The following is a 22456-nucleotide window of genomic DNA, read 5'->3' as shown; positions in this document are numbered from 1 at the left end:
TGATGGCGTTATATCATCAACCGTTGGATGAAAATTTTATGATAATCACAAGAGGACTGGTGTTTTAACCGAAATTAACGACCCGTCGTTTATGCTTGAAAAGAAAATAACATACGACTAGTAGTATCAGCGATTGAATTACAAATCGTCTTACCAGTTATACCACCGTCTCGCCGACCAACTCGATGAAGCGTTCCTCTGCTGCTTCTCTTCAATTCCTCACCTCTGCTTCTTCAATGTCTTCTCGCTCTTCTGTATACTCTCTCTCTCTCTTATCTATATATATACATGTTTTTTACTCTGTACCTTTATATTATATTATGTGTATGGAAATATCTGTTTAAATTTGATGCAGTATCGAGGTGGAAGAAATCAATGGAGAAGAGGCTTCTCCGACCGTCCTCAGTACAGCAGCGGCGGAAGAGGTCCTCAATTAGTGACCGGAGACTCGCATTTCCGTTCAGTCCAGGAAACCAATTCAGGTATCCGTCAAGCAGCAGGACCTCAACCTTACAATCAAAGCCAGCACCGTCCTCAGCCTCCGCGTTACTATCCAAATCCACATTTCCGGCGACCACCGTTTGATCAGAGTCAAGGGTTTCAACGTCCACGTCCTCCAAAGGCATCGGATTATCGTGATTGGCAGTATTCAAAAACGGCACCGCGTCCTAATTCAGGTGATTGCTTTTATTATTATCTTTTTTCTTTTCTTCTGATATTAAGTTTGTACATTTTATCCGTGTTTGAGTTTGTTGTTGGTGTGGTCTGCAGAGAACTTTATTGTACTTTCGTATAATATATTGGCTGATTATCTTGCCATTAACCATTGGCGTAAGCTTTACTTTCACATACCTCGCCATATGTTAGATTGGGAATGGAGAATGAGAAGTATACTTTTTGAGCTTCGCTTATGGTCAGCTGATATAATGTGCTTTCAGGTACTATTAATACTAACCTTCTTTGGCTTATTTTTATGTGCATTGGATATGAAATGGCTTGTGACTAGACATGACATTCTTTTTCTTTTTTGTTTTTTAAGGAGGTTGATAGATTTCAGGATCTGGCAGACCAATTAAAGCCACGGGGATATAGTGGCATTTGGAAGGTCTGTTTTAAATTGCTATCACTATTCCATTTGTTTCTAATATTGTTAAGCTCACAGCTGCTTGGTTGTGATTGGAGATAAGTCAACTTACTATTTCTTTTTCTTAATGTCTGTATAGATGAGAACTGGCAATGCAGTAGATGGTTGTGCAATCTTTTGGAGAACATCAAGGTAAAAGAAAACGTACAGTTCTTTCATGGGGTATTACTACTCACATATGAATAGGTTGAGTTCCTATATCTTGTTATTTTTGAAGTTTATAGAGAACTTACTGGATTATTCATCTTAATTCTTTGTAGGAGTTATATCTAAAAAATATTTGTTATTGTACTTTAAAAACTTCAATTTGTTACCTCCATGGCAGATTCAAGTTGCTCCATGAAGAATCTATTGAGTTCAATAAGCTTGGACTTCGGGATAATGTTGCTCAGATATGTGTGCTAGAGGTATTAGCCATCACTTTTTAGATTTTTATTACATTTTTTAATAAAATATTAGACAGGGCCTGGTTTTTCTTTTTTTTCTTGAGTTAATTATTCTTTCAATTTTTTTCTCCTTGATAAATCGGCTCTTGTGCTTTGATGTCACTGAATTGCATTATCTATCGGCAGTTAATGAGTAATAATTGCACTTCAAACACATCAGCTCTGCCTACAAGGTAAAATTTCAGGGATTTTGTGGTTATGTACCCTATTATTCCCATAAAAATGGTTTAACACTAACTCGACTTGTTGGTAGAAATTTAATTCTTGTTCATTTTTATCTTGTATGAAAAATTAAATCTTAGATCATTAGACCTAATTCATGTTGATTCTCAAATAAGAGCTAGTATTTTTTGCATTTGCAGTTCAGCAGGTTCTGATAAAGTTATCATGTGTAACATTCATGTGCTTTACAATCCTAAAAGGGGAGAAATTAAGCTTGGTCAGGTAATTACAGCAGTAGTATATTGAGGCTGTCCTTAGCAGTTAGCATGTATTAGGGTCTTTTCTTTTTCTTTAATTATTATAAAAGCTACTCTCTTCCCCCCTTCTATTCTTTTAGCGGAAAACAGTGGCTAAAGTTATTCTAACAGTAACTTTTCTTTTGTTATGTAATAGCGTTTTTTCTATATTATATGTTGAATTGTGCATGTAATTTTAAGTACGCGTGAATCTGCACATCATAAGATTAAGAAGTATACCGGCAACTTAAATGCTAATCAGATTGTAAGCATGAAGGAAGACACTTTATTGTTATAACAATGCCATTTGAATGGAAAAGTTTATAGTTAGTGTTTTCCTTTTAATTCTTATTTTCTGTAGGCCGATGAAGAATGCATTTTCGAATGCCTTAAGTTTGTGCAGTAGTAGCTTTTACCAACTTGCCTTTTGTAAGCAGGTCAGAATGCTCCTGGATAGGGCATATGCGGTTTCAAAAATGTGGAATGCACCGATTGTTCTTTGTGGGGATTTTAACTGTACTCCAAAGGTTATGACTTCTGATTTTGCATTTCTAGAATTGCATTACTGTTATATTTTAGTTCTTCTATAACATAATTTTGGATTTATTTAAATTATTGTTTTCTATGATGTTAATGTTCCTTATTTTGCATCAGAGTCCATTATACAACTTTATTTCAGAACAGAAGGTAAACGCTTGTTCTTTACTTCTTGGCATATTTTATGCTCTGTGAATGTGCTGTTAATTTTCATTACTATCCTGCAGTTAGATTTGTCTGGGATTGATCGAGATAAGGTATCAGGACAAGCTTCTTCTGAAATACGTGCTCCAAGGCAGAACAACCCAAATTATATTCCTAATCCTAATGCCAATCCCAGGTGAGTTTATAATGATACATTGATTTTATGGTAGTCTGGTGGTTTATGTGCATGTTTCAAATCATCGAAGCTAAAAGCTCAAAAAAATGTGCAGGATTCTTTCTTCTGATAACTCAAGTCAAACTCCTCTTGTTATAAATAACAAATTGGACGATTCTCTGTCAGACATGCAGAAGCAGAATATCCCAAATGATGATAGTATTCCTTCTGTTAACAACTGCTCTGCGCCTCAAGTTATGAGAACTATGCTAGCTGTGTCTGATGCATCATGTGCAGTTCTACATAGTGGGAGTATCAAAGAGACAAAAGAAATGCTGGAGGATGTGATTGACGGTTGCAAGGAAGGCACTGAATCAACCATCTCAGTTTTGATTAATCGCTTTGAGGAAAATCTAACTACATCTCACCGTGAGAATGAGAGTGACCTGATTCATAAGTCAACTCCTACAGGAACTTCCCATAGTGAAGAAACATATCCTGATAAGAATGAGATGGAATGGACAAAATCTGCTTGTCCTTCTAATCAAGTATTCTGTTGTGAAAATTCCCCCTCCAACATTTGCAAAGAAAATAAAGACATAAACATCGACAATCTTGCACAATCTCTTGAAGTATCTCCTTTGCCGAGTTCCGGATATCTGTCATCCCATCCAATTGCTAATGATGAGAATAGTGATCTTTTGACAGCATGTCAAGCCAATATCTCAAGTGGGTCTACAGGCCTTTACTATGAAGGAGAAGAGAAACTGGAGGATGCATCTCCTGGGGAGGTAAATGACTTCCAACTGGAACATGGAATGGTAGGTGAAGATCAGAATACATTTTTATCTGCACTACATGACAAAGAAGATTCCTTTCAAACTGACTTTGGCCAAATCACACAATCAGATTTGGCTCACTTCCAGAGTGACTGTATCTCTGTTCCAATTGACCCTCAGGTGCATTCACATGGTAATGAAGTTCTTGATGGTGTTTCTCTGGACCTGGATTCTGAGTCTGTCACTGTAGACAAAACTGCATATAATCCATCATTGTGGACTCCAATGGAAGTAGCAACTGCCACTGGCAATGCAGACTGCACCTTTTTGGAACATCCTTTGAAGCTTAAGAGTGCATATGCAGAAGTTGAGGTAAAGATTTTGGTGTTATGAGCTTTTACTTCTTCTACAATATCTGATATTTCTGCTAAACAACTAAGCTAAAAATCATTTTGTTTTGCTCTTTTCCTCCATTTATATTTCTTCTAGGCAAATGAAATGTAAGGAAGTTCTTAACTGGAACTTCTATAATAATGCTCTTTGTAGGACTGTTCAGGGACAAGAGACCCAAACGGAGAACCCTTGGTCACCAGCTACAATAGGTGTTTCTTAGGCACAGTTGATTATATATGGTCAGTTATCTTAAGATTCTCTTCTTTCTTTCCAATTTGTGCATGTTTCATGCATATTGCTGGACTCCTTACACTGGCAAAGTTTCTCTGATGAAACCGTGATATGGTGTAGTGAGCACATTTAATTTGTAAGCAGGGACGATTAATCTTTCAACAAACTTGTGCCTAGAGAGATCCGGTGTTGAAACTCTTCTAAGTAGGAGGGGTTTTTTGTGAAGCTTTTGTTTAAATTAGTTAAACAAAAAATTCTAGCTCAACCCTTTGCTACTTGACCTAGAATATGGGGAAAAGGATTTGCATTTTTCTTTTTTGCATCACTCTAGAAACTATTTAAACATTATTTTCAATTGATTCAACATCCAGGAAATCTGAAGGTCTCCAGACGATCAGGGTGCTTGCTCCAATACCAAAACATGCTATGCAATGGACACCGGGATTTCCAACAAAGGTATAAAGTCTTTGAAGTTTGTGATTGCTTTTAGTAGGTCTTATTAACATTCAAATTCAGCAAGGAATTTGGATAAATGAAACTCATTAGAATGCTTTTTACTATAAGTTCTTTGAGATACTTTTCTGTGTTCTTTCGTAATGCTTGGTATTGCATTCATAAAAGCATTATGGAAAGACATGGTACTGTGTGGTTGATTATAGTGAAGTGAATTTATTTGAGCATATTATTTGCTGCAATGCACTATTGAATGTTCTAAGCTATTTTTTACTGATTATAATTTTCAGAAATGGGGTAGTGATCATATTGCCTTGGCTTCTGAATTGGCATTCACAAAAGATGCAACAGATAATCAGTTGGAAGTCCACTATGCCAGGGATTGACCCTTGTGTTTTGCAATCAGAAGCAGCTGCAGATTACTTCTCAGCCTTAGGTTCGTCCCTCAATATGTGCAAACTATAGGTTGCCTTACAATTTGGTACTGGTATTCCAACAGTTTTAGGTCAGTATTACTCTTGTACAATCTTTTTGTAGACATGGCTTCTTGGTTTTATTTTCTGGATCTTCATCCGCACTTGTACTGGGAGATAATAGGATCCTGAGCATTTTTTTTCTTGCTTGTATAGTAAAATTCATTCAAGTTAGTGGGAGAAAAACTTTTTACTGCTAATTGGATTCTTATTCATGTGGCCTAAAAAGAGAATTGCCAGCTTGTCAAGAAAATAGTCCTCATTTTCATCTTGTGTTCAGGTTAGTGGTTACTTACCCAGGAGGAAAGGATTATCAAAATAGCTATTCATCAGGCTGAGACTACTGGACAGTGAACTTTCGTATTAGCAAGTGTCCTCGAGAAGATTACAATAACAGTTTCAGCCACGCATAGCAATGGGCTATTAGGCAATAGTCTCAGCTTTAGCTTAATATCGTCAGGGCCTAATTAGGTGGACCAGTTTGCTCTGAGGTGGCTCATTTTGATACAGAAACTAAAGTTTGAGTTAAGTGACGGGAAACCGGTGCTGGCCTTGGCAAACACATTAATACTTATAGGGGATGGTCCACACTCTGGTTTGGATCTGTGTTAGTGGTTAAATTTTCCACTGTAGTATCTAATGAATTGAACGCAACTGATCAATTTAATGCATGCAATTGATCCAATTGATATAAAAATGATAGCAACCAGAAGCAAGAGCAAGTAACTATCAAGCAAGAAGCTGTACACAAGTTCACATAAGCAGAAGCAAGTCTAATATCTTTAAAAGAGATTTGTGTTTCAAGTCTGAACTCATTATAGCTTATTCAAAATCCACCAGCATATTGCAACTTTCATAAATTCAGTCAATTTTTTTGTCTTAAATTGACAGTTGACAATTGTAGCTAACATATATTCAAGCCTTTGAAAAATAAGATATAAAAAAGCATATACTCTTCTCTTCAACTGATTCACATTGCCTGGAAGAAGTGCACTCGGTCCTTTTAAGCACAGTTGGATGTCTATTGAAATTCTGCGTGAATTGAAGGTTGGCTCATTGGTATTGGAGTTAGCTCCAGAATTACAAAGTCGCGACTTTTATAAAGTTTAAATCCGAGTATTACAAGTTTTCAAATCTTAATCGGACTACTCAAGGTTTAATTCAATTACTAATAGTGTTTGATCCTGAAAGTAAAAAAGTTTCGAGTTCAAATTATCTGCTTACGGAAGTGGAATAGTTATCATTTATTTTATATCTCACACTCCGTTACCCTATTAATAATAAATAAATTACTTAGCTTTTATACTATTGTTCTAGAAAGTAGGACTAACAAGTAGAAGTTCCCTTAAGTCGTAAAATCTTATGACGAGCATTAAATTCAGAGAGCTCAACATTAGTTGCCATCAAATGCAGCTGCATGGCTTACTATGGTTTGCACAAAATTAGAGGGCATCGTAGCGTCCATCTGATGATTAAACCCCACAGAGTGATAGCGGGGCCAAAATAGCTTTTGAGTTATAGAATTGATTTGCATTGATTACTTTGACATTCCTTGTTCTTTATTTTTTTATTTTTAATTCTTTAAAAATGTTTTCTATAAGTATTTTTTGGATTGCAGTTTTTAATTTTTAGAAAAAGTAGAACAAGTTATATATATCTTCTAGAAAGTAAAATAAGTTTCTATAAGCAAAAAAACATTAAAAATTAAAATTTCAAAAACATAATATCCAACAGGAAATGCCAAAACTGGCCTTATATAATACGACAAGGACCCATTAAGAGAAATTGCCATGTTTTACGGTTGTCACACCATTTCTTTACTTGTTTTTTTATGACACAAATTGTGCCATTGATCATGCCTTCTGTGTAGATAAAGTTGACCAATTGCAATAATTCTCAAATTACTTAATAGGTTAATCCAACTAGTGAGCAATAGAGATTAAATGTACTGAGATGATTTCAGTAAAATGATGGCTGGGATTATGTCATTGAAATTGAAAATGAATATAATGCTAAAAGAGATTACATAATTCTAATCAACAACATTAACAGAAAGATTAACTATAATTGATTGTTCACCAGCCTTCAAGGTCTTGAATATCTTCATCAAACCCTGAGTAGAAAAGATAAATAAGCCACTTCAGACTTCAGTGCAAAGAAGATTAGTACCAAAATGAATCTATTTATATATAATGAGCATATGATTCATTTCAGTGTACTTTTAGCTTAATGATTCCGGTTAATGTACTCAAGTTACGTGTTCTCTCTTCTCTTCTCTTGTTTTTTTTTTTTTTCTTTTAAATACTCAAATTGTATGACAACGGATCAGGAATATGGTGCAAAATAAATTTTAAAAAGATATGGAAAGAAATTTAACTTACTGCTGATATTCAACGTTAACATAAGGTGCAGCAGGGTTAGCAATTTTACCAAAACCGACCTCGGAAAGTACGATGGTAGCACCAGGTCTAGAAGGTCTAGTAACAGAAGTTTGAGCACGATCAACAATCTTAACCCGAATGGTCTGGTCTGGTTTGCATGTTCCACGAACAGCTGCACTAATGCAACTTACATAGTATTCTCTCCCACAGGATGCCCCATTGTCCCATATTCCCTCTCCGGCCGCCGCGAACAGATTGTTCGGTGGAAACGCCGATGCATCATTCCCGAAACAGGCAGTTGCTGCATTATGTTATCAAAAAAGAAAAGAATACTCAAACTTCATGGAATTTATATTTCTTTGTAGTTTTTATTATACTCAGTGGCACTTACGTAGGTAAGGAGGACCGAATTGCGCAGCAGTGCCAACGTCACCGAACGAGTGATGGAAAAAGGTTGCAAATAAGAAGAGAAAAAGACATGAAGAGGATTGTTGAGTCTTCCTCATTGTTTTTCCTGCAACAAGAAAATTAAACCTTATTTTTTAACCTATACATAAATAGTTTGTTTTCTAGGCTAGCTTTCACTCGCGAGTTGCCATATGCCAAAAAGGCAAAAGTAATATATACGAAAATAGGAATCCTCCTGAGAAATCTGTGACGTACTCGCTCTAATAAATTTTGAAAAATCAAAGTTGAAAAAGTCAAATGCTTATGAGTCTGTATCATTAGTTATTAGGTTAGCAGCAGATGTGATTCTTTTTCCTTTATTCATGACAGCAGATGTAATTCTGATATAACTATAAACTGACCCTTTCAATATGATACTGTGAGTCTGTACATGAAAATTGAAATCAACGGAAACATAAACATAAAATATTTTCATCATTCCTGTCAAAGGCGCCGATTTCCGGAAGACCCATCGATGATGATGGCCGTCTTGGATCATAAGTAAGCTTCCAAATAAACGTTAACTTTCATGCTCAAAAGGATTTGAATTTATATATGGCGTCCCCATGTGATTTTAATCTATTTTATAGAATAGGATCATTAATTTATTTACAAACTAATATAATAGTGATAAGTTTTACATTTTCATGGATTCCCAAACCTATGACGCCGCCCTAGCTACACTCTAAATTTATCTTTTAAACGTATATGTGCTGTTAGTTGCATGTAGGACATACATCTGGATCAGGTAAAAGATTTTCCGAAATAGATAATGTTTTACATGAAGAAGGGTGGAGACGAAGTATTGGTGCATACACATACCCACAGCTAATATGACTATTCAAATCAAGATCAAAAGGTTAGAGAATCAAATTTATCAGCAAGAATTAACAGGACAATATACATGTTTATATATCTGCAATCAGAATGAAATTAGATACAGAAAAAGAATTGTGAATGGTGTCAAAAAATTACTCCCATTTATATGATAACCTGAAAACAGTAACTTCTAAACGTAATCATGCTTCATTATTTTAAACAAGAAGCTCAGAGATGCAGAGAGAGGGATATACCTTAATGAATTCCTGAAATGAAAACGTGAAAGTAAATGTTTTAACTGAGAAGATCAAAATGGAGAAATATATATATATATATATAGGTTAGTTTTAGGAACAGATGTAAAAATTCTATGGCCAAGGATCTGATTTCAGATTCTGAATCATTAACAGTCTAAATATAGGAAAATTTGTTGTGGAAGATACCGTTATAACCGATATGCCTAATATTAGTTAGAGATTAAGTAGATTAATATTAGTAATTTATTATTAAATAGTGTTAAGGTGATGCCGGTAAGACAAGCGTTTGCATAATCTAGAAGAAAGATGTTGGATTGTTTAGAAGGAAGATGTTGCTTCATTGTTGAGACTTGAGAATAATTAAATACAGATCACCGTAATAAAAATCTCGTCATTTCGTGTTGTCGCGGATTCTTTTTCCTTTTTTTTTTCTTGATGTTATTTGACGTACAATAATTTCTATATGCCTATTATGGATTTGCACCCCTTGGGATCGATAAACCCTTTGGATTTTATTAACCAAAGAGATGCGACTTTGTACTATAGTTAGCTCATATTCTTTTGGGGAAGAAATATTTAAACCGCCGCATATTACTTAGAAATAGGCGACGAGTAATAAAGTCCACAGTAAACAGTTCAAAACGTCTCTAAACTTAGGGACACTTGTCTTTTCGTCGTGTATTCTAGAATTTAGCTACGTTTTAAGTAAAACATTATGAACAGAAATATTCAGAGAGTTTTCAGCATCAGTTGCTATCTTATCTAGCTGCATGGATTCCTATAATCCCGATAACCAAGCTGCATACTTTGGATTTGGTTAATTGCGAAAGAATTTTCGACCTTTGGCGGTTTTCTCAATTTAATCATGTGTTTTTAATTGTAACAATGTCATTCGTGATATTATCAATTTTGTCAAATCGATACATAAATGAAATTTCCGGTGAAAATTATTCCACGTGGCTGTCGGTGCTCTGGTAACTTAAACACGTAGATACAGTGCATTTTAAAGCAAAAGCAGAAATGTTGCGTTTTGCCCTATAGAAATGGTGCGTTTTTTTACATATTAAATATATATAAAAAAAAGATCGAAACGATAGCGTATATGGTATAAGAAAACCCTAAATCCCCAAAATTGAAATAGCCGTTACTTCTTATCATTTGTGATTACTGAAACCATTTGAAGAATAGAGTGAAAGTAAAAGAGAGTGAAAGTGAAGCCGCTTTGAAGAATCAAACATGTTGTGGTCCCTTCAACCAGCAAAGACAGCAGCAGCCATCGAACATTATGGTCCCTTAAAGTACCAACCACTGGAAAAAGACAAGTAAGTTATTACATTGTTAATTGTTTTTCTAAGAAACTTTTACATTAACGAGATGAGTGTGATATATGTGGGGTAGGGCATCAATCAATTTTTTATTACTGCACTTTCGAGTTTCTCAAAATGTATCTGAGTTTACTGTGATTTTCGTATTTATTTATTTGAGTTTGTCATGGTCTGCAGGGTCTTATTCATGTATGTCTTGTGTTTGTCTTGTTGAAATATTAACGCATGCACTCTTTCAACAGAATGTCTGACAGCTTTTCTCTATATATAAACTATGGTGGGCGTTTTGCATCTGTTGGTGGGAATGTGGTTTATGTAGGTGGAGATATTTTGCCTAAACATGGATTAGACCCAGATAGGATAGGATATTTGGACATACTTGATGAAGCAGAAAAACTAGGGTATTATGGGCCAAAGATTTCTTATAAGATTACAAGAATGAGTTTAAATGATGGGTTAAGGGAAATGGTGGACGATAAAGGGTTAATGGAAATGATTAAGTATATAGATGAAGGCAATGGAGTATTACAAGTCTATGTCGAATGAGAGAAAGGACAAGTACCATTGCCTGGTGGTGTTAGCTGTATTAGTGAAAATTCAGAAGGTGTACATGAAACTGAGGAACATAGTGAGCAATTGCAGCAGGAAATAGAATCAGAAGAGGATCCTGACTACTTACGAGTTGATGAGAGTGAGAGTGAGACTGATGATTTAGATGAAACTGAGGATGAGAGTGACAATTTAGCACCTTTAGATGAAACTGTGTTTGATGTCAGTATTGAACACAGTGAGCAATTGCAGCAGCAAGTAGAATCAGAAGAGGATCCTGAGTACTTACCAGTTGATGAGAGTGACATAGATGATGGACTAAATGATAATGAACTGTCAGATGATGATGAGTATGTGGAAGCAAGGAAAAGGACAACAAAGTATAAGAATTATGTGCCTGTTAATGAGCTTGCTGACAGATTACATGGCAACATTGGTTTGCAGTTCAAAAGATCATTTACTGATGGCACTACTGGGACAGAAAATGCTGGACATGAAGCATCTGGCTTTATAAGTGAATACGAGGACTTTGATGGGGATGTGAATTCCGACAGTACTGATGAGGATGGCATTGAAGAGACTTCAAGAAAGAGGATTAAGAGGGTTGCATATGATCCCAGATGTGATCATAAGTATTTACAGCTGGTTCTTGGAATGGGATTTGAAGATGCACATCAATGCAAAGCTGCAGTTTGTAAATGGGCAATTATTAATGGTCACAATGTGCAGGTGATGAGAAGCAGTAAGTACCAACTTCAAATGAGATGTGACAAGGAATGCCCATGGAGAATGTATGGAAGCATGATTAAAAGAGAGCATACTTTTGCTATTAAGACATATGTTGGTGAGCATAGGTGTCCTAGGGAGATGAAAAATAGGCAAGCTACCTCTGAATGGATAGCTAAGGAATATATACATAGATTCAGAAGAAATGGCAATTGGAGTGTGAAGGACTTGGAAAATGGAACAAAGTGCTATAGGGCAAAATTGAAAGCACTTAATATGCTAAGAGGGTCTGTACAGGAACATTATGCTAAGTTAAGAGGCTATATAGCTTAATTGCTTTTGGTGGATAAGGAAGGCAGATTTGATTTCCTCCTTGATGAAGACTGCACTTTTAAAGGGTTCTTCATAGGCTTTAGTTCCTTGAGGAAAGGGTTTTTAAAGGGTTGTAGACCCATTATTGGATTTGATGGGTGTTTTTTGAAAACTTTTTTAGGTGGGGCACTATTATGTGCAGTTGCTAAAAATGGGAACAATCAAATGTTCCCCATCTTTTGGGCTGTAGTTGAATGTGATAATGAGTACTTTTGGACTTGGTTTTTAACCATTATTTTAGAGGAGCTGTAAATTACAGATGGTTTAGGGTGGACCTTTATATCAGACCAACAAAAGGTGATTTTTCTTTACTGTTTTAATTATTGTTTACTTTATATTTGTATTTGCTTAATAATTATATTTGCTCTATTGCACAGGGTCTTACTAATGCTATAAAGAACCTAGCACCTTTTGCTGAACGTAGGAATTGTGCTATGCATGTTTATTGTAATTGGAAGAAGGAGTTTAAGGGGCAAGTTTTAAAAAACATGTTTTGGAGTTAGCTAGAAGTACTTATGAAGCTGCTTATAAGGAAGCCATTGATCAAATTAAAGTAGAGAATAAAGCTGCCTATAACAATTTTTTACAGAGGGATCCATCCAAATTTTATAAGTCATTTATTTCTGAGCTTCCTAAGTGTGATATGATTGATAACAATGTCAGTGAAACCTTCAATGGTTATATTATGAAATTTAGGAGTATGACCATTATAGACATGCTAGAAGAGATTAGATGTGCATTAATGGAGAGAATGCACAATAAGTTTATGCATGCTATTGGTTTAACTGACTCCGTCACACCTAGAATTAGAACTAAGCTTGAAGAAATCAAGTACAATAGTAGATTATGTACTTCCAAACCTGCTGTTGGTGGCAAGTTCCAAGTGAGCATAGGAGAGGATCAGTTTGTGGTTGATATCAATGCACACACTTGTACTTATAGAACATGGCAGATAATAGGTATTCCTTGTATCCATGCATGTTCTAGCATTCAGTGAATGAACCAAGATAGTGCAACATTTGTGGACAAGTACTATAGTGTAAAAACTTATATTGAAACCTACAAAAATGCTCTTGAGCCATTGAATGACAAAAAAATGTGGCCACAAGCTGATGGGCTTCCAATCAAGGCACCCAAATTTAAAAAAATGTCTGGCAGACCTAAGAAGAACAGAAAGAGAGATATCACTGAAGATCCAAAGAATCCTAATAAGTTGTCTAGACAAGGAATTCAAATGACTTGTGCAGTTTGTGGAGGAGTTCGGCATAATAAGAGGAGTTGTAAGATGAAAAATGATCCATCTTTCAAGAGGCCTCCTAAACTGCCAGTCAAGCGTGGCAGGCCACGAAAAGCAACTCGCGATCGCAACTTCCCAACAACTCAATCTGATGTCCCTAGTTCAAGTGGACCAAGTCAATTTGCTGGCACACCTTGAAGTGAACCTCAATCTGGGCCAACTCAATTTGCTGGCACACCTTCAAGTGGACCTCAAAGGAGAAAAAAAAAACTGCATTAGTAAGTTATTTGAACACTTGTATTTGGTTTACATTTGATCAGTGAGAAGCAATTTGTATTCATTATGGTTGTACAAATAGGTTAACCAAGGTTATAGAGTTAGAATCTTTGAAGATTCTGGCAACATATATTTGAGGGTAATTTCAGTACAACATTTTATTTGTTATTATTTTATGCCTAGGCTAATGGAGCAATTGTGTTTGGTTTCTAGATGCCTGAATCAAGGAGAGTGAAATTTATTTCTGGTACAAAGTCAGCAGCAAAGGCAGCATCAGCAAAGGCAATAGCAAGTAAGGGCAAATCAGTTCCCTCTTATGCCAGACCAACAATTGCAAGTTTAACAAACAATAGACCTGGCAGAGGTCGTGGCAGATGAGCTAAAAATGGTGGGAGAGGTGCTGCACCTGTTGGAACCAAAGAGAGTCAAGCAAATTGAGTACTATAATGCAATTGTGATTAAATGTAGAGCATGACATTTCCTTTTTTAGGCAAATATTGTGTCTGTTATCTTGTTTGCAGACTTGTGCATTTCTTTGTAGCAGCCTTTGCACTAATTTTTTTATAGGCAAATATTGCCTTTGTACCCACACATATTAACAGAATGTTTTGAAGGCAGATAATGCCTTTATTTTCATCAATTCATACTCTTCTTAAACACTTGTATTCTCCATTTATGATTAATACTAGTACCATATATGCAAAAGGCATCAAACTTCAAGTTATATGGCCTATGTCAAAATACTCAATAATCATAAATTAACATTGTCATTTATTCAATATTTCTGTTCAAATTACAAAATAAACATTTATCCAGTAGTTAAGCTAAACTCATAGACATTACAATACCAATACCAATACCAATACCAATAAGTAGTACAATACAAAACTTTCTCAAAGTACATCAGCAGACTCTCTTTGTAGCATTTTCTTCTCAGAATTAAGCTTTTTACAGTTAGAAAGTTGGATTTACATATTAATTAGCATAATTAGTGACCACAAATTTTGGATTATATTAATAAAAGGAGATGCAATTAGAGGAAAGGAAAGTGCCCTTTCTTTCACGGGATTAGAAATTGCCGTTTCTTTAATTACTTGCCTTTTATGTCACAAATTATGAAAATTGATTTAGAATAATATATATTTTTCGGCCTTGTGTTAATGGCTACTTCTTGGTTTTGCAGGGCCTAATCCATGGGACAAAGCTGTACTAAACTAGAGTCCAAAAGAAGTCCATAAGCATAATTTTTCTTTTCTTTTCTTTTTTTCTGACAATTGATACTATCGAGTCTGAAAAATATGCTTCCTTTGTCTGATTGTCTCCTCTACAGTTTCCTGCCTCAATTTCATTGTTTTTTACTTTTTATTTTTTAATTTTTGCCGTTCCTGGTACCAATCATATTCTGCATCCGTCATATCTTCAACAAGTTTCTTCCGTCTTTATGTGCAAATTGACGAAAGCTTCAATCTTTTAGGAGTTTTTATCTTCGAACTACACCACATTGAGTCCTATAAATACAGAAGTTTTCTCTTGTTGATGAGCTCTCAAATGAGCTTTTTGTGAGTCGTACTAAATTTGGGCATCTGGGTCTTTTGTGTTTTCTCATGGGTACTGCTTCTACTCAGTACCCATATGGAATCACTGCACATTCCTTTGCAAAGTTTGGTCACAAGTTGGATACTTTAAGCTCTAGTTTTCCTAATAAAGTTGGATTTTCAAGTGTAAACTTGTACCAAGGTTCTGCTTCCATCACTAATTCTAAGGTATGTGAAACAAAAGCTCTCTCCTTTTATTTTTAAATTACCACTTATTGCGGAGAATTGAGGATAAATTTTGTGAATTCAACCGAAAAATATGGCAGTGTAGTTCCGTCATATGATCTAATGGCGGTGAATTATGGAGAAAGTCAAAACTTTGAGGAAGCAGACATAAGAACGTCCCACGATGTTTGAAGTACTCACTTTTCAGATGAACTACTCATTGATTAGTCTTATGACTATTAGAAGAATTTGCATGTGAAATAATTTATGAATTTTATGTTTAGGGTCTAAGATATAGGTTTGAAGTTGACTACTGGTACCAACACTTATACTCTTATTGTCTTTTAGCTTTATCCGTTTGCATATTTTTCGGACACTAAGCTGCAAATGGAAATTAGGTGGTGGGTTAGAACTAGGTTGCTACACCTATAGAGAAAATATCCAGATAATCTAGCCTTTATAGAAACTTATAATGCCTCAAACAGAGTATTATTTAGTGAACATGTGATTTATTATTATTCTTATTCTTTTTTTTTTTTCTTTTATGCAGGGATTTGTTGGTCGAATATGTTCAGTGCCTGATCTTGATGACATCTTTTGGGAGAAAGTCCCTACACCCATACTTGATGTGGTTGAAAATCCTATCCACTTGAAGAATTTGACACTTCAGGTTAGTTCATGAACTTTTCTTGCCTTTTAACTTACATGTTTTACAGTGTTTCAAGTAAATTACTGAAGTTGAATTTATGCAGGAATTGAAAGAGCTGGCAGATGAAATACGAGAAGAATTGTCATCTATAATGTCAAGGACTCAAAAAGCCTTTAAGGCCAGTTTAGCAGTTGTTGAGTTGACAGTTGCTATTCATCATGTTTTTCATGCTCCAGTGGACAAAATACTATGGGATGTTGGGGAACAGGTATTCAGTAACTGTAGCATTATCTACTCAGGATCGTTTATTCAGCAGAAAGATATAGAACAGATTATATGGTCTTTTTTATATCAACCTAATTATTTGTAGGATAACATCTGGTATATAGTGATGTAAGCTCTTCATCATTGTTTGGCAGACATATGCACATAAAATTCTCACAGGAAGACGGTCTCTTATGCATACACTGAGACAAAAGAATGGTCTTTCTGGTTTTACATCTCAGTCTGAGAGTGAATATGATCCATTTGGGGCAGGGCATGGATGCAACAGTGTTTCTGCTGGGCTTGGTAATATTTCCATATGTTTTATGTTTTCTTCATGTGTTTTTTCTTTAAAGTTGTTTAACATGCAATTTTCAATTCCCTGATGGACAACTTTCTGCTAGAAGTTTTTGCAACTTGAATCTAGTAATAGGATGCAGATCTAGTCAACTTCTCAAGTCTGACTTGAATTGTAGAATTCTTAAAGTGCATGCTTCTTTCTACATAATCACAACCAAATTTGGATAATCTAATACATAAATTTTCTCAACTCAGGAATGGCAGTTGCGCGTGATATGAAAGGGAAACGAGAACGTGTTGTTACAGTTATCAGCAATGGAACAACTATGGCTGGTCAGGTCTATGAAGCAATGAGCAATGCAGGCTATATAGACTCAAATATGATAGTCATTTTAAATGACAGCCGTCACTCTTTGCACCCAAAGATTGAAGAGGGCCCCAAGACTTCGTTAAATGCTCTATCCAGTACCTTAAGTAGGCTCCAGTCAAGTAAATCATTCCGGAAGTTTAGAGAAGCTGCCAAGGTACTTTGCAGTTTTCTTCTTGACTAAACTTATAATGGGCTGTTGGTTTTATAGGTTTGTATTGTCAGATTCCAACATAATCTAGTTAATTGTTTTTGGATTGGAATCTGACATGGTGTAAAAGCCTAGTTTTGTCTTGCCTCAGGCTCGGGGGGGGGGGGGGGGGGGGCGGGTAGGTGGTCTTAAGGGATGTTATCTTGCATTGATTGTGGATAAGGATTTGCTTGTGCTTATATACCTGTTGGGCCACTCTACCTGATACGTATTGATTCTGGGTTGGAATCTGGCATGTGTTGTAGTTGACAGAACAATAAAGAATTGTGTGCCTTGTGCCACCTTAATGCATATTTTCATACTTTGATATTATTGTGATTGTTAAGGCATGATCTTTTCTGCATTTTCTTTAATTAGCAGCCAAAGTTGATGAGTAGGCATGTAGGATGATAGGTGCTTTAGGATCAACTCTTTTTTGAAGAAACTTGGTTTGTATTATGTAGGCCTTGTTGATGGATACATTGACTGTGGATGAGGATTTGGTTGTGCCTGCATACCTGTTGGACGCTCCACCTAACACCTCTTGGTTTTGGGTTGGAATCTGACATGTGTTACAATTGACAGAACAATAAAAGAACTTTATGCTTGTGCCACCTTAATGCATATTTTCGTACTTTCATATATTTGTGAGAGTTAAGGCAGGATTTTTAATGTGCATTTTCCTTAACTTTGTCAAGGGTGTTACCAAGAGGATTGGTAGGGGTATGCATGAATTAGCAGCCAAAGTTGACGAGTATGCACGTGGTATGATAGGTCCTCTAGGATCAACTCTTTTTGAAGAACTTGGTTTGTATTACATAGGCCCTGTTGATGGACACAACATTGAAGACCTAGTTTGCGTTCTACAAGAAGTGGCATCTCTAGATTCAATGGGTCCTGTTTTGATACATGTAGTAACAGAAGAAAATCGACGAAGAGATAATAAGCAAAAAATTGACACATTAGAGAACCTACAGGAAGGTATGTTCAACATTTTACTTGTGTTTGTTTTATCAATTTATCATTGTATGCATTACTATATTAGTTGCAATGAAATCTTTCAAAATTGGATTTCGAGTTAAACTTGCAAGTGTATTGAAGTGTAGAACTGCTTGCCTTCTCATACCTTCCGTTATGTTTAGATATATATGCTGAGGCTTAGGCTTTGTTAATGTTCTGGTTTTATGTGAGTCAAGGAAATTGAAGCGTGGGTTACAGTTCAAGTTTAAAGAACACAGGAGTGATTAATTTGCATTTCAATGCTTTAGTTAGAGTATATGATTTTAAGTATGAGAAAAGAAAATGCATCTATATTTTTCTGTTTTTCTCTAAATTGCTGACTATAGCGAATACTTAGCCTACAATTGATGTTTTAGCTTTTAAACAACTAACGATAATTCATCTAATGCATGAAAAACTAGTAAGCATCTAACATAACTGGCTTGTATGTTTGGAATATGAGCTACCTGTATGCCTCAGAATCTGCTAAATTGACCTGGCGGGATTGACTGATTGCTAACGACTACAATCAGTTCGTAGTGCGACTGATAATTCGAACTCCTAGAATTCTATCCACTTTTATCTTGATTTGCATCTTTAAACGGTAATCATTATATAAATTACACACAAGCACTCAATTATTAGAGCGTATATGTGTCAGGAAAAGATATCAGTTTGCTTAATAGGTCCTCTACAGGAAATATAGATTTCTAAGTGCATCGCCAATTAATGCATGTTGGCGTGCATGCTGTGTCATTTGCTTCAGGAATATTTAAGTGCATGGCCAAGGCCCTGCTAGGCCCAGCTATATTACTACAGAAACCAACTGACTTGAGTGTTTGATTCTACAATTTGAGATAGCTATAGATTTATTATGATATTGTCTGGGACGATATTCTTTTAATTGGCAAGATTTTTTCCCTAATGCATAATAGATTGTTATATTCCAAGTTACCTCCTTTTACCACGGCAGAGTGCAACCATATACACTGCTATGTCCAAGCTTTAATATTTTGTTAATTATTTATATCTCATTGTTTTTTCTGGTGTGATCACTTTTGCAGGTTCCAGTAACTCTGATCCATTTTTGTATAGTATTCATACTCGAACCTATAGCGATTGCTTCGTAGAGGCTTTGATTATGGAGGCAGAGAAGGACAAAGATATCGTGATTGTTCATGCAGGAATGGAAATGGAAACAGCTTTTCAACTGATTCAGGAAAGATATCCAGACAGATTTTTTGATGTGGGAATGGCTGAGCAGCATGCAGTGACATTTTCTGCTGGTTTATCTTGTGGGGGTTTGAAGCCATTCTGCATAATCCCTTCTACCTTTCTACAAAGAGCATATGACCAGGTCCGCACTCTCTCTCTTGCTCCTCTGTGTAGCATATCTGCGCGTCTATTAGTGTGTGCAAGCATGCTTGCACACAAACAAGTATTGGTGCGCTGTAGTTGAATTATTTTTGGGGGAATGGGATAGTCTGCCATGAATTATTGCAGTAATAGCACATATATATTGATGGCAGTTGCAGGAGAAAAATATTAACTATTCTAAGCATTTTATTTTCATGGCTTCTTCAGGTGGTCCATGATGTAGATCAGCAGCAGATTCCAGTTCGTTTTGTCATTACAAGTGCAGGATTAGTAGGGTCTGATGGTCCTATGCAATGTGGTGCATTTGATATAACATTCATGTCTTGTTTACCAAACATGATTGTTATGGCACCATCGGATGAGGATGAGCTTGTGGACATGGTGGCTACTGCAGTTCAAATTGATGATCATCCAGTATGCTTCCGTTATCCAAGGGGTGCCATTGTGGGGACAGACCATTATATGCGTATTGGAATTCCGATTGAGGTATTCTTTTGACATCTTTGTTTATTTACTCTTCCTTTCTGTTGGTATTATATTGCAGAAGCACACAAATTGTTGCTTAGAAATAACATATAACATATCATTGATTGCTTGCTGCCAATGGCAATTTTTTTATTGCATAAACTTTTCATCCGTTCTTATTCTTCATTTTGTCTTCCATTTCTCTGTCTTCTTATGCATACTGCCAACACATTAACGCCATTGGATCATGTGTTATCTCATATAACAAATGTCGTGTGGGGCAGAAAGGAGTATGTAGTTCATCTGCTTTAAAGACATTCATTTGATTTCCCTCACATTGTTTAATGTATCGTTGCGTGTTTTTTAGTTTACCTTACATGTCTTTTCTTGAAACCACCACTTTCTTTTTCTTTTAATGTTCAACAGTTAATCCTCTATCTTCTTTTTCTTATCTGATGACTTCTTGATGTGTATCTTGGAATTCGTAGTTTGAGCATTGTGCTCTTCGTTTGACTGCTGTTTTCTGTAAGTAGATTGGAAAGGGGAAAGTTCTTATAGAGGGCAAAGATGTTGCTTTGCTTGGGTATGGGGCAATGGTTCAGAACTGCCTCAAGGCTAGGCACCTTCTTTCAAAGCTTGGTATTGAGGTAACTGTTGCAGATGCAAGATTCTGCAAGCCACTTGACATGAAGCTTCTCAGACAGCTATGTGAAAACCATGCATTTCTAGTCACAGTTGAGGAAGGCTCTGTTGGAGGATTTGGATCTCATGTTGCACAGTTCCTTTCACTTGATGGACAGCTTGATGGTAAAGTGAAGGTAATTTAGATAGACAGAGATTTGTATTTCCTCTTGTGCTGCTACTGGTGCTGAAGTGAATTCTAAGCTGCATTTAATCTTTTCCTGTTATGGTCTAAACAAAACCTGTATAGCATTATGAGCAATACTGGGTTTATAACAATCATAGTGCAAGCTATATAGTGATGATAGTCTCATTTATAATCACATTTGTTTTTCTATCTGAAGTCCAATCTTTTTTCTGAATCTGTTTCTCCAGTGGCGACCTATCGTATTACCAGACACCTATATTGAGCATGCACTGCCAAAGGAACAGCTTAATCTCGCTGGGCTTACTGGACATCACATTGCTGCAACAGTACTCAGACTGCTTGGTCGCACCCGCGAAGCTCTCCTTCTAATGTGTTAGAAATCTATATTATCCTGCTATTATTCCGATAAATTTATTAAGAGCGATACTGCCTCAGCAAACGTAGCCAAACATAGATGAAAGCTTAAGATGCTGTCGAGTCTACAGCTTTCTAGTCACTGATTTTTGTAGCCTGTATAAATCGAGCTTAGTTGACATGATATTAACATAATATCAGATTTGTAGTAATTTTGTATAGAACTGACAACATTACAAAAATGTATGGTTCGATCTCATTTTTCTCCAGCTAATTCTTTCATCTTGCATGTTAGATCCCAAATTTCCTGTTCTGGATGTGTCCAAAGCCGGATCAAAGGTCAAACCGGCTCTTCTATGACATTATCATGCTATGTACAAAATGAAGAAGAATCACCAGCATCCCATGTTAGTTCACATGATTCTTGCCCCGGAAAATGCAACAAGCAGTAAGGTGGCAAGTATTTTCACGCGGTTTGTCACCAAATAGTTTTGCCAGATACAGTCGGTAATGAATGAATCCAAGATCACAAAAGATGTAGAGAGTTGGTAATCCACCAAATTCTTCATAGGAGATGGTGAATTCCTGAAAGCTACAGCCACCTGATGATGATGACACTGCCAGGGTGAGTACAAATGCTGATATGGAAAGCTTTACGTACCCAACTGGCATTACCTATGTAGCGTTGCTTCGACGTGTGGAGTAGGTTTTGAGGAATGCCATTACGTACCAAAACGACAAGAGGTGGCTAATCTGATCTAGGAGAAGATTGCATGCACGTGCCTTGCATCAAATTTAACGCGGAAAGGCCTCACGTGAGGGAAAGAATTATACATAGTGCTGTAGTTGGTAATTCTCAGGAGCTGCATGCCTGTATCAGTATGACTGTATCCTCCTGTATTCTTCTTCTCTTCACTTTCCTGATGTTACATTCGGGAACCTCATAATTCATAATACGACAACTTAATATCATAGAAAGTTTAGAGCTAAAACTGGAGTATAGAAAGTTTAAACCTAAGTGGCATTTTCTAGAGAAAAATATGCTATTTTCTCCAAAAATAAAAAATCATTATTTCTTTAAAGATGAAAATTCATATACAAAGTCAAATTTGGCAAGAAGAATGACAAATAGTAGATGAATGGACAATGTATTTGGAAAATAAAAACAAACGAGAATCTATTCTCCATTTGTCTCATGTGTGAGTTCTTCTATTTAAAGTTGTGTTTAATGTGTCTGTTAGAGAAGTGTCATTTGGTTTGGTTGCATGTGCATGCAGCTT

At 36.0% G+C, this 22456-nt stretch overlaps 3 protein-coding genes across 10 annotated transcripts; 2 read left to right on the top strand and 1 right to left on the bottom strand.

Moving 5' to 3' along the window:
- Positions 1-112: 112 nt before the first annotated feature.
- Positions 113-6181, top strand: LOC8284853 (carbon catabolite repressor protein 4 homolog 6). 6 transcript variants are annotated; one of them, XR_001534875.3, is made up of 16 exons: positions 113-254; positions 356-677; positions 772-938; positions 1040-1105; positions 1224-1276; positions 1470-1551; positions 1714-1763; positions 1953-2034; positions 2486-2575; positions 2703-2735; positions 2813-2925; positions 3020-4055; positions 4230-4315; positions 4679-4763; positions 5051-5265; positions 5514-6181. XR_001534875.3 is itself a non-coding variant. In XM_015716250.3 (16 exons), the coding sequence occupies exons 1-16, from the start codon at positions 186-188 to the stop codon at positions 5144-5146; spliced, it is 2292 nt and encodes a 763-aa protein (XP_015571736.2). In that variant the 5' UTR covers positions 113-185; the 3' UTR covers positions 5147-5433. The 6 variants fall into 6 exon arrangements, 4 of the variants coding, with proteins under 4 accessions (XP_015571736.2, XP_048228393.1, XP_015571733.2 ...); XM_015716250.3 differs by lacking the exon at positions 5514-6181 and having other exon boundaries at positions 3020-3725; positions 3864-4055; positions 5051-5433; XM_048372436.1 differs by lacking the exon at positions 5514-6181 and having other exon boundaries at positions 868-938; positions 5051-5433.
- A 1009-nt stretch (positions 6182-7190) lies between these two features.
- On the bottom strand, positions 7191-9264 carry LOC8284854 (EG45-like domain containing protein). 2 transcript variants are annotated; one of them, XM_002514317.3, is made up of 4 exons: positions 9135-9264; positions 8006-8128; positions 7615-7915; positions 7191-7346 (listed from the first exon to the last, which is right to left on the bottom strand). In XM_002514317.3, the coding sequence occupies exons 2-4, from the start codon at positions 8118-8120 to the stop codon at positions 7340-7342; spliced, it is 423 nt and encodes a 140-aa protein (XP_002514363.2). In that variant the 5' UTR covers positions 8121-8128; positions 9135-9264; the 3' UTR covers positions 7191-7339. The 2 variants fall into 2 exon arrangements, with proteins under 2 accessions (XP_002514363.2, XP_048228052.1); XM_048372095.1 differs by having other exon boundaries at positions 7664-7915.
- Positions 9265-14789: 5525 nt separating this feature from the next.
- LOC8284855 (probable 1-deoxy-D-xylulose-5-phosphate synthase, chloroplastic) lies at positions 14790-21445 on the top strand. 2 transcript variants are annotated; one of them, XM_002514318.4, is made up of 10 exons: positions 14795-15385; positions 15933-16052; positions 16135-16299; positions 16451-16601; positions 16851-17119; positions 17851-18133; positions 19216-19508; positions 19736-20014; positions 20527-20811; positions 21050-21445. In XM_002514318.4, the coding sequence occupies exons 1-10, from the start codon at positions 15227-15229 to the stop codon at positions 21197-21199; spliced, it is 2154 nt and encodes a 717-aa protein (XP_002514364.2). In that variant the 5' UTR covers positions 14795-15226; the 3' UTR covers positions 21200-21445. The 2 variants fall into 2 exon arrangements, with proteins under 2 accessions (XP_048227996.1, XP_002514364.2); XM_048372039.1 differs by lacking the exon at positions 21050-21445 and having other exon boundaries at positions 14790-15385; positions 20482-20616.
- The last annotated feature ends 1011 nt before the right edge of the window (positions 21446-22456 follow it).

Source organism: Ricinus communis, chromosome 3 (assembly GCF_019578655.1).
Source record: "Ricinus communis isolate WT05 ecotype wild-type chromosome 3, ASM1957865v1, whole genome shotgun sequence".
Taxonomy (NCBI): Eukaryota; Viridiplantae; Streptophyta; class Magnoliopsida; order Malpighiales; family Euphorbiaceae; genus Ricinus; species Ricinus communis.
Note: the sequence above shows the minus strand (reverse complement) of the source record. Positions and strands in the feature narration are given on the sequence as shown.

Bases quoted from the DNA above. Each gene is read 5' to 3' on its own strand.
- LOC8284853 (XM_002514316.4), top strand. From the start codon at position 186: ATGAAGCGTTCCTCTGCTGCTTCTCTTCAATTCCTCACCTCTGCTTCT. The intron at 1,764-1,952 runs GTAAAATTTCAG...TTGCATTTGCAG, and splicing joins ACATCAGCTCTGCCTACAAG to TTCAGCAGGTTCTGATAAAG. The intron at 4,764-5,050 runs GTATAAAGTCTT...TATAATTTTCAG, and splicing joins CACCGGGATTTCCAACAAAG to AAATGGGGTAGTGATCATAT.
- LOC8284854 (XM_002514317.3), bottom strand. From the start codon at position 8,120: ATGAGGAAGACTCAACAATCCTCTTCATGTCTTTTTCTCTTCTTATTT. The intron at 7,916-8,005 runs GTAAGTGCCACT...AACATAATGCAG, and splicing joins ATTCGGTCCTCCTTACCTAC to CAACTGCCTGTTTCGGGAAT.
- LOC8284855 (XM_002514318.4), top strand. From the start codon at position 15,227: ATGGGTACTGCTTCTACTCAGTACCCATATGGAATCACTGCACATTCC. The intron at 15,386-15,932 runs GTATGTGAAACA...TCTTTTATGCAG, and splicing joins CTTCCATCACTAATTCTAAG to GGATTTGTTGGTCGAATATG. The intron at 20,812-21,049 runs GTAATTTAGATA...CTGTTTCTCCAG, and splicing joins AGCTTGATGGTAAAGTGAAG to TGGCGACCTATCGTATTACC.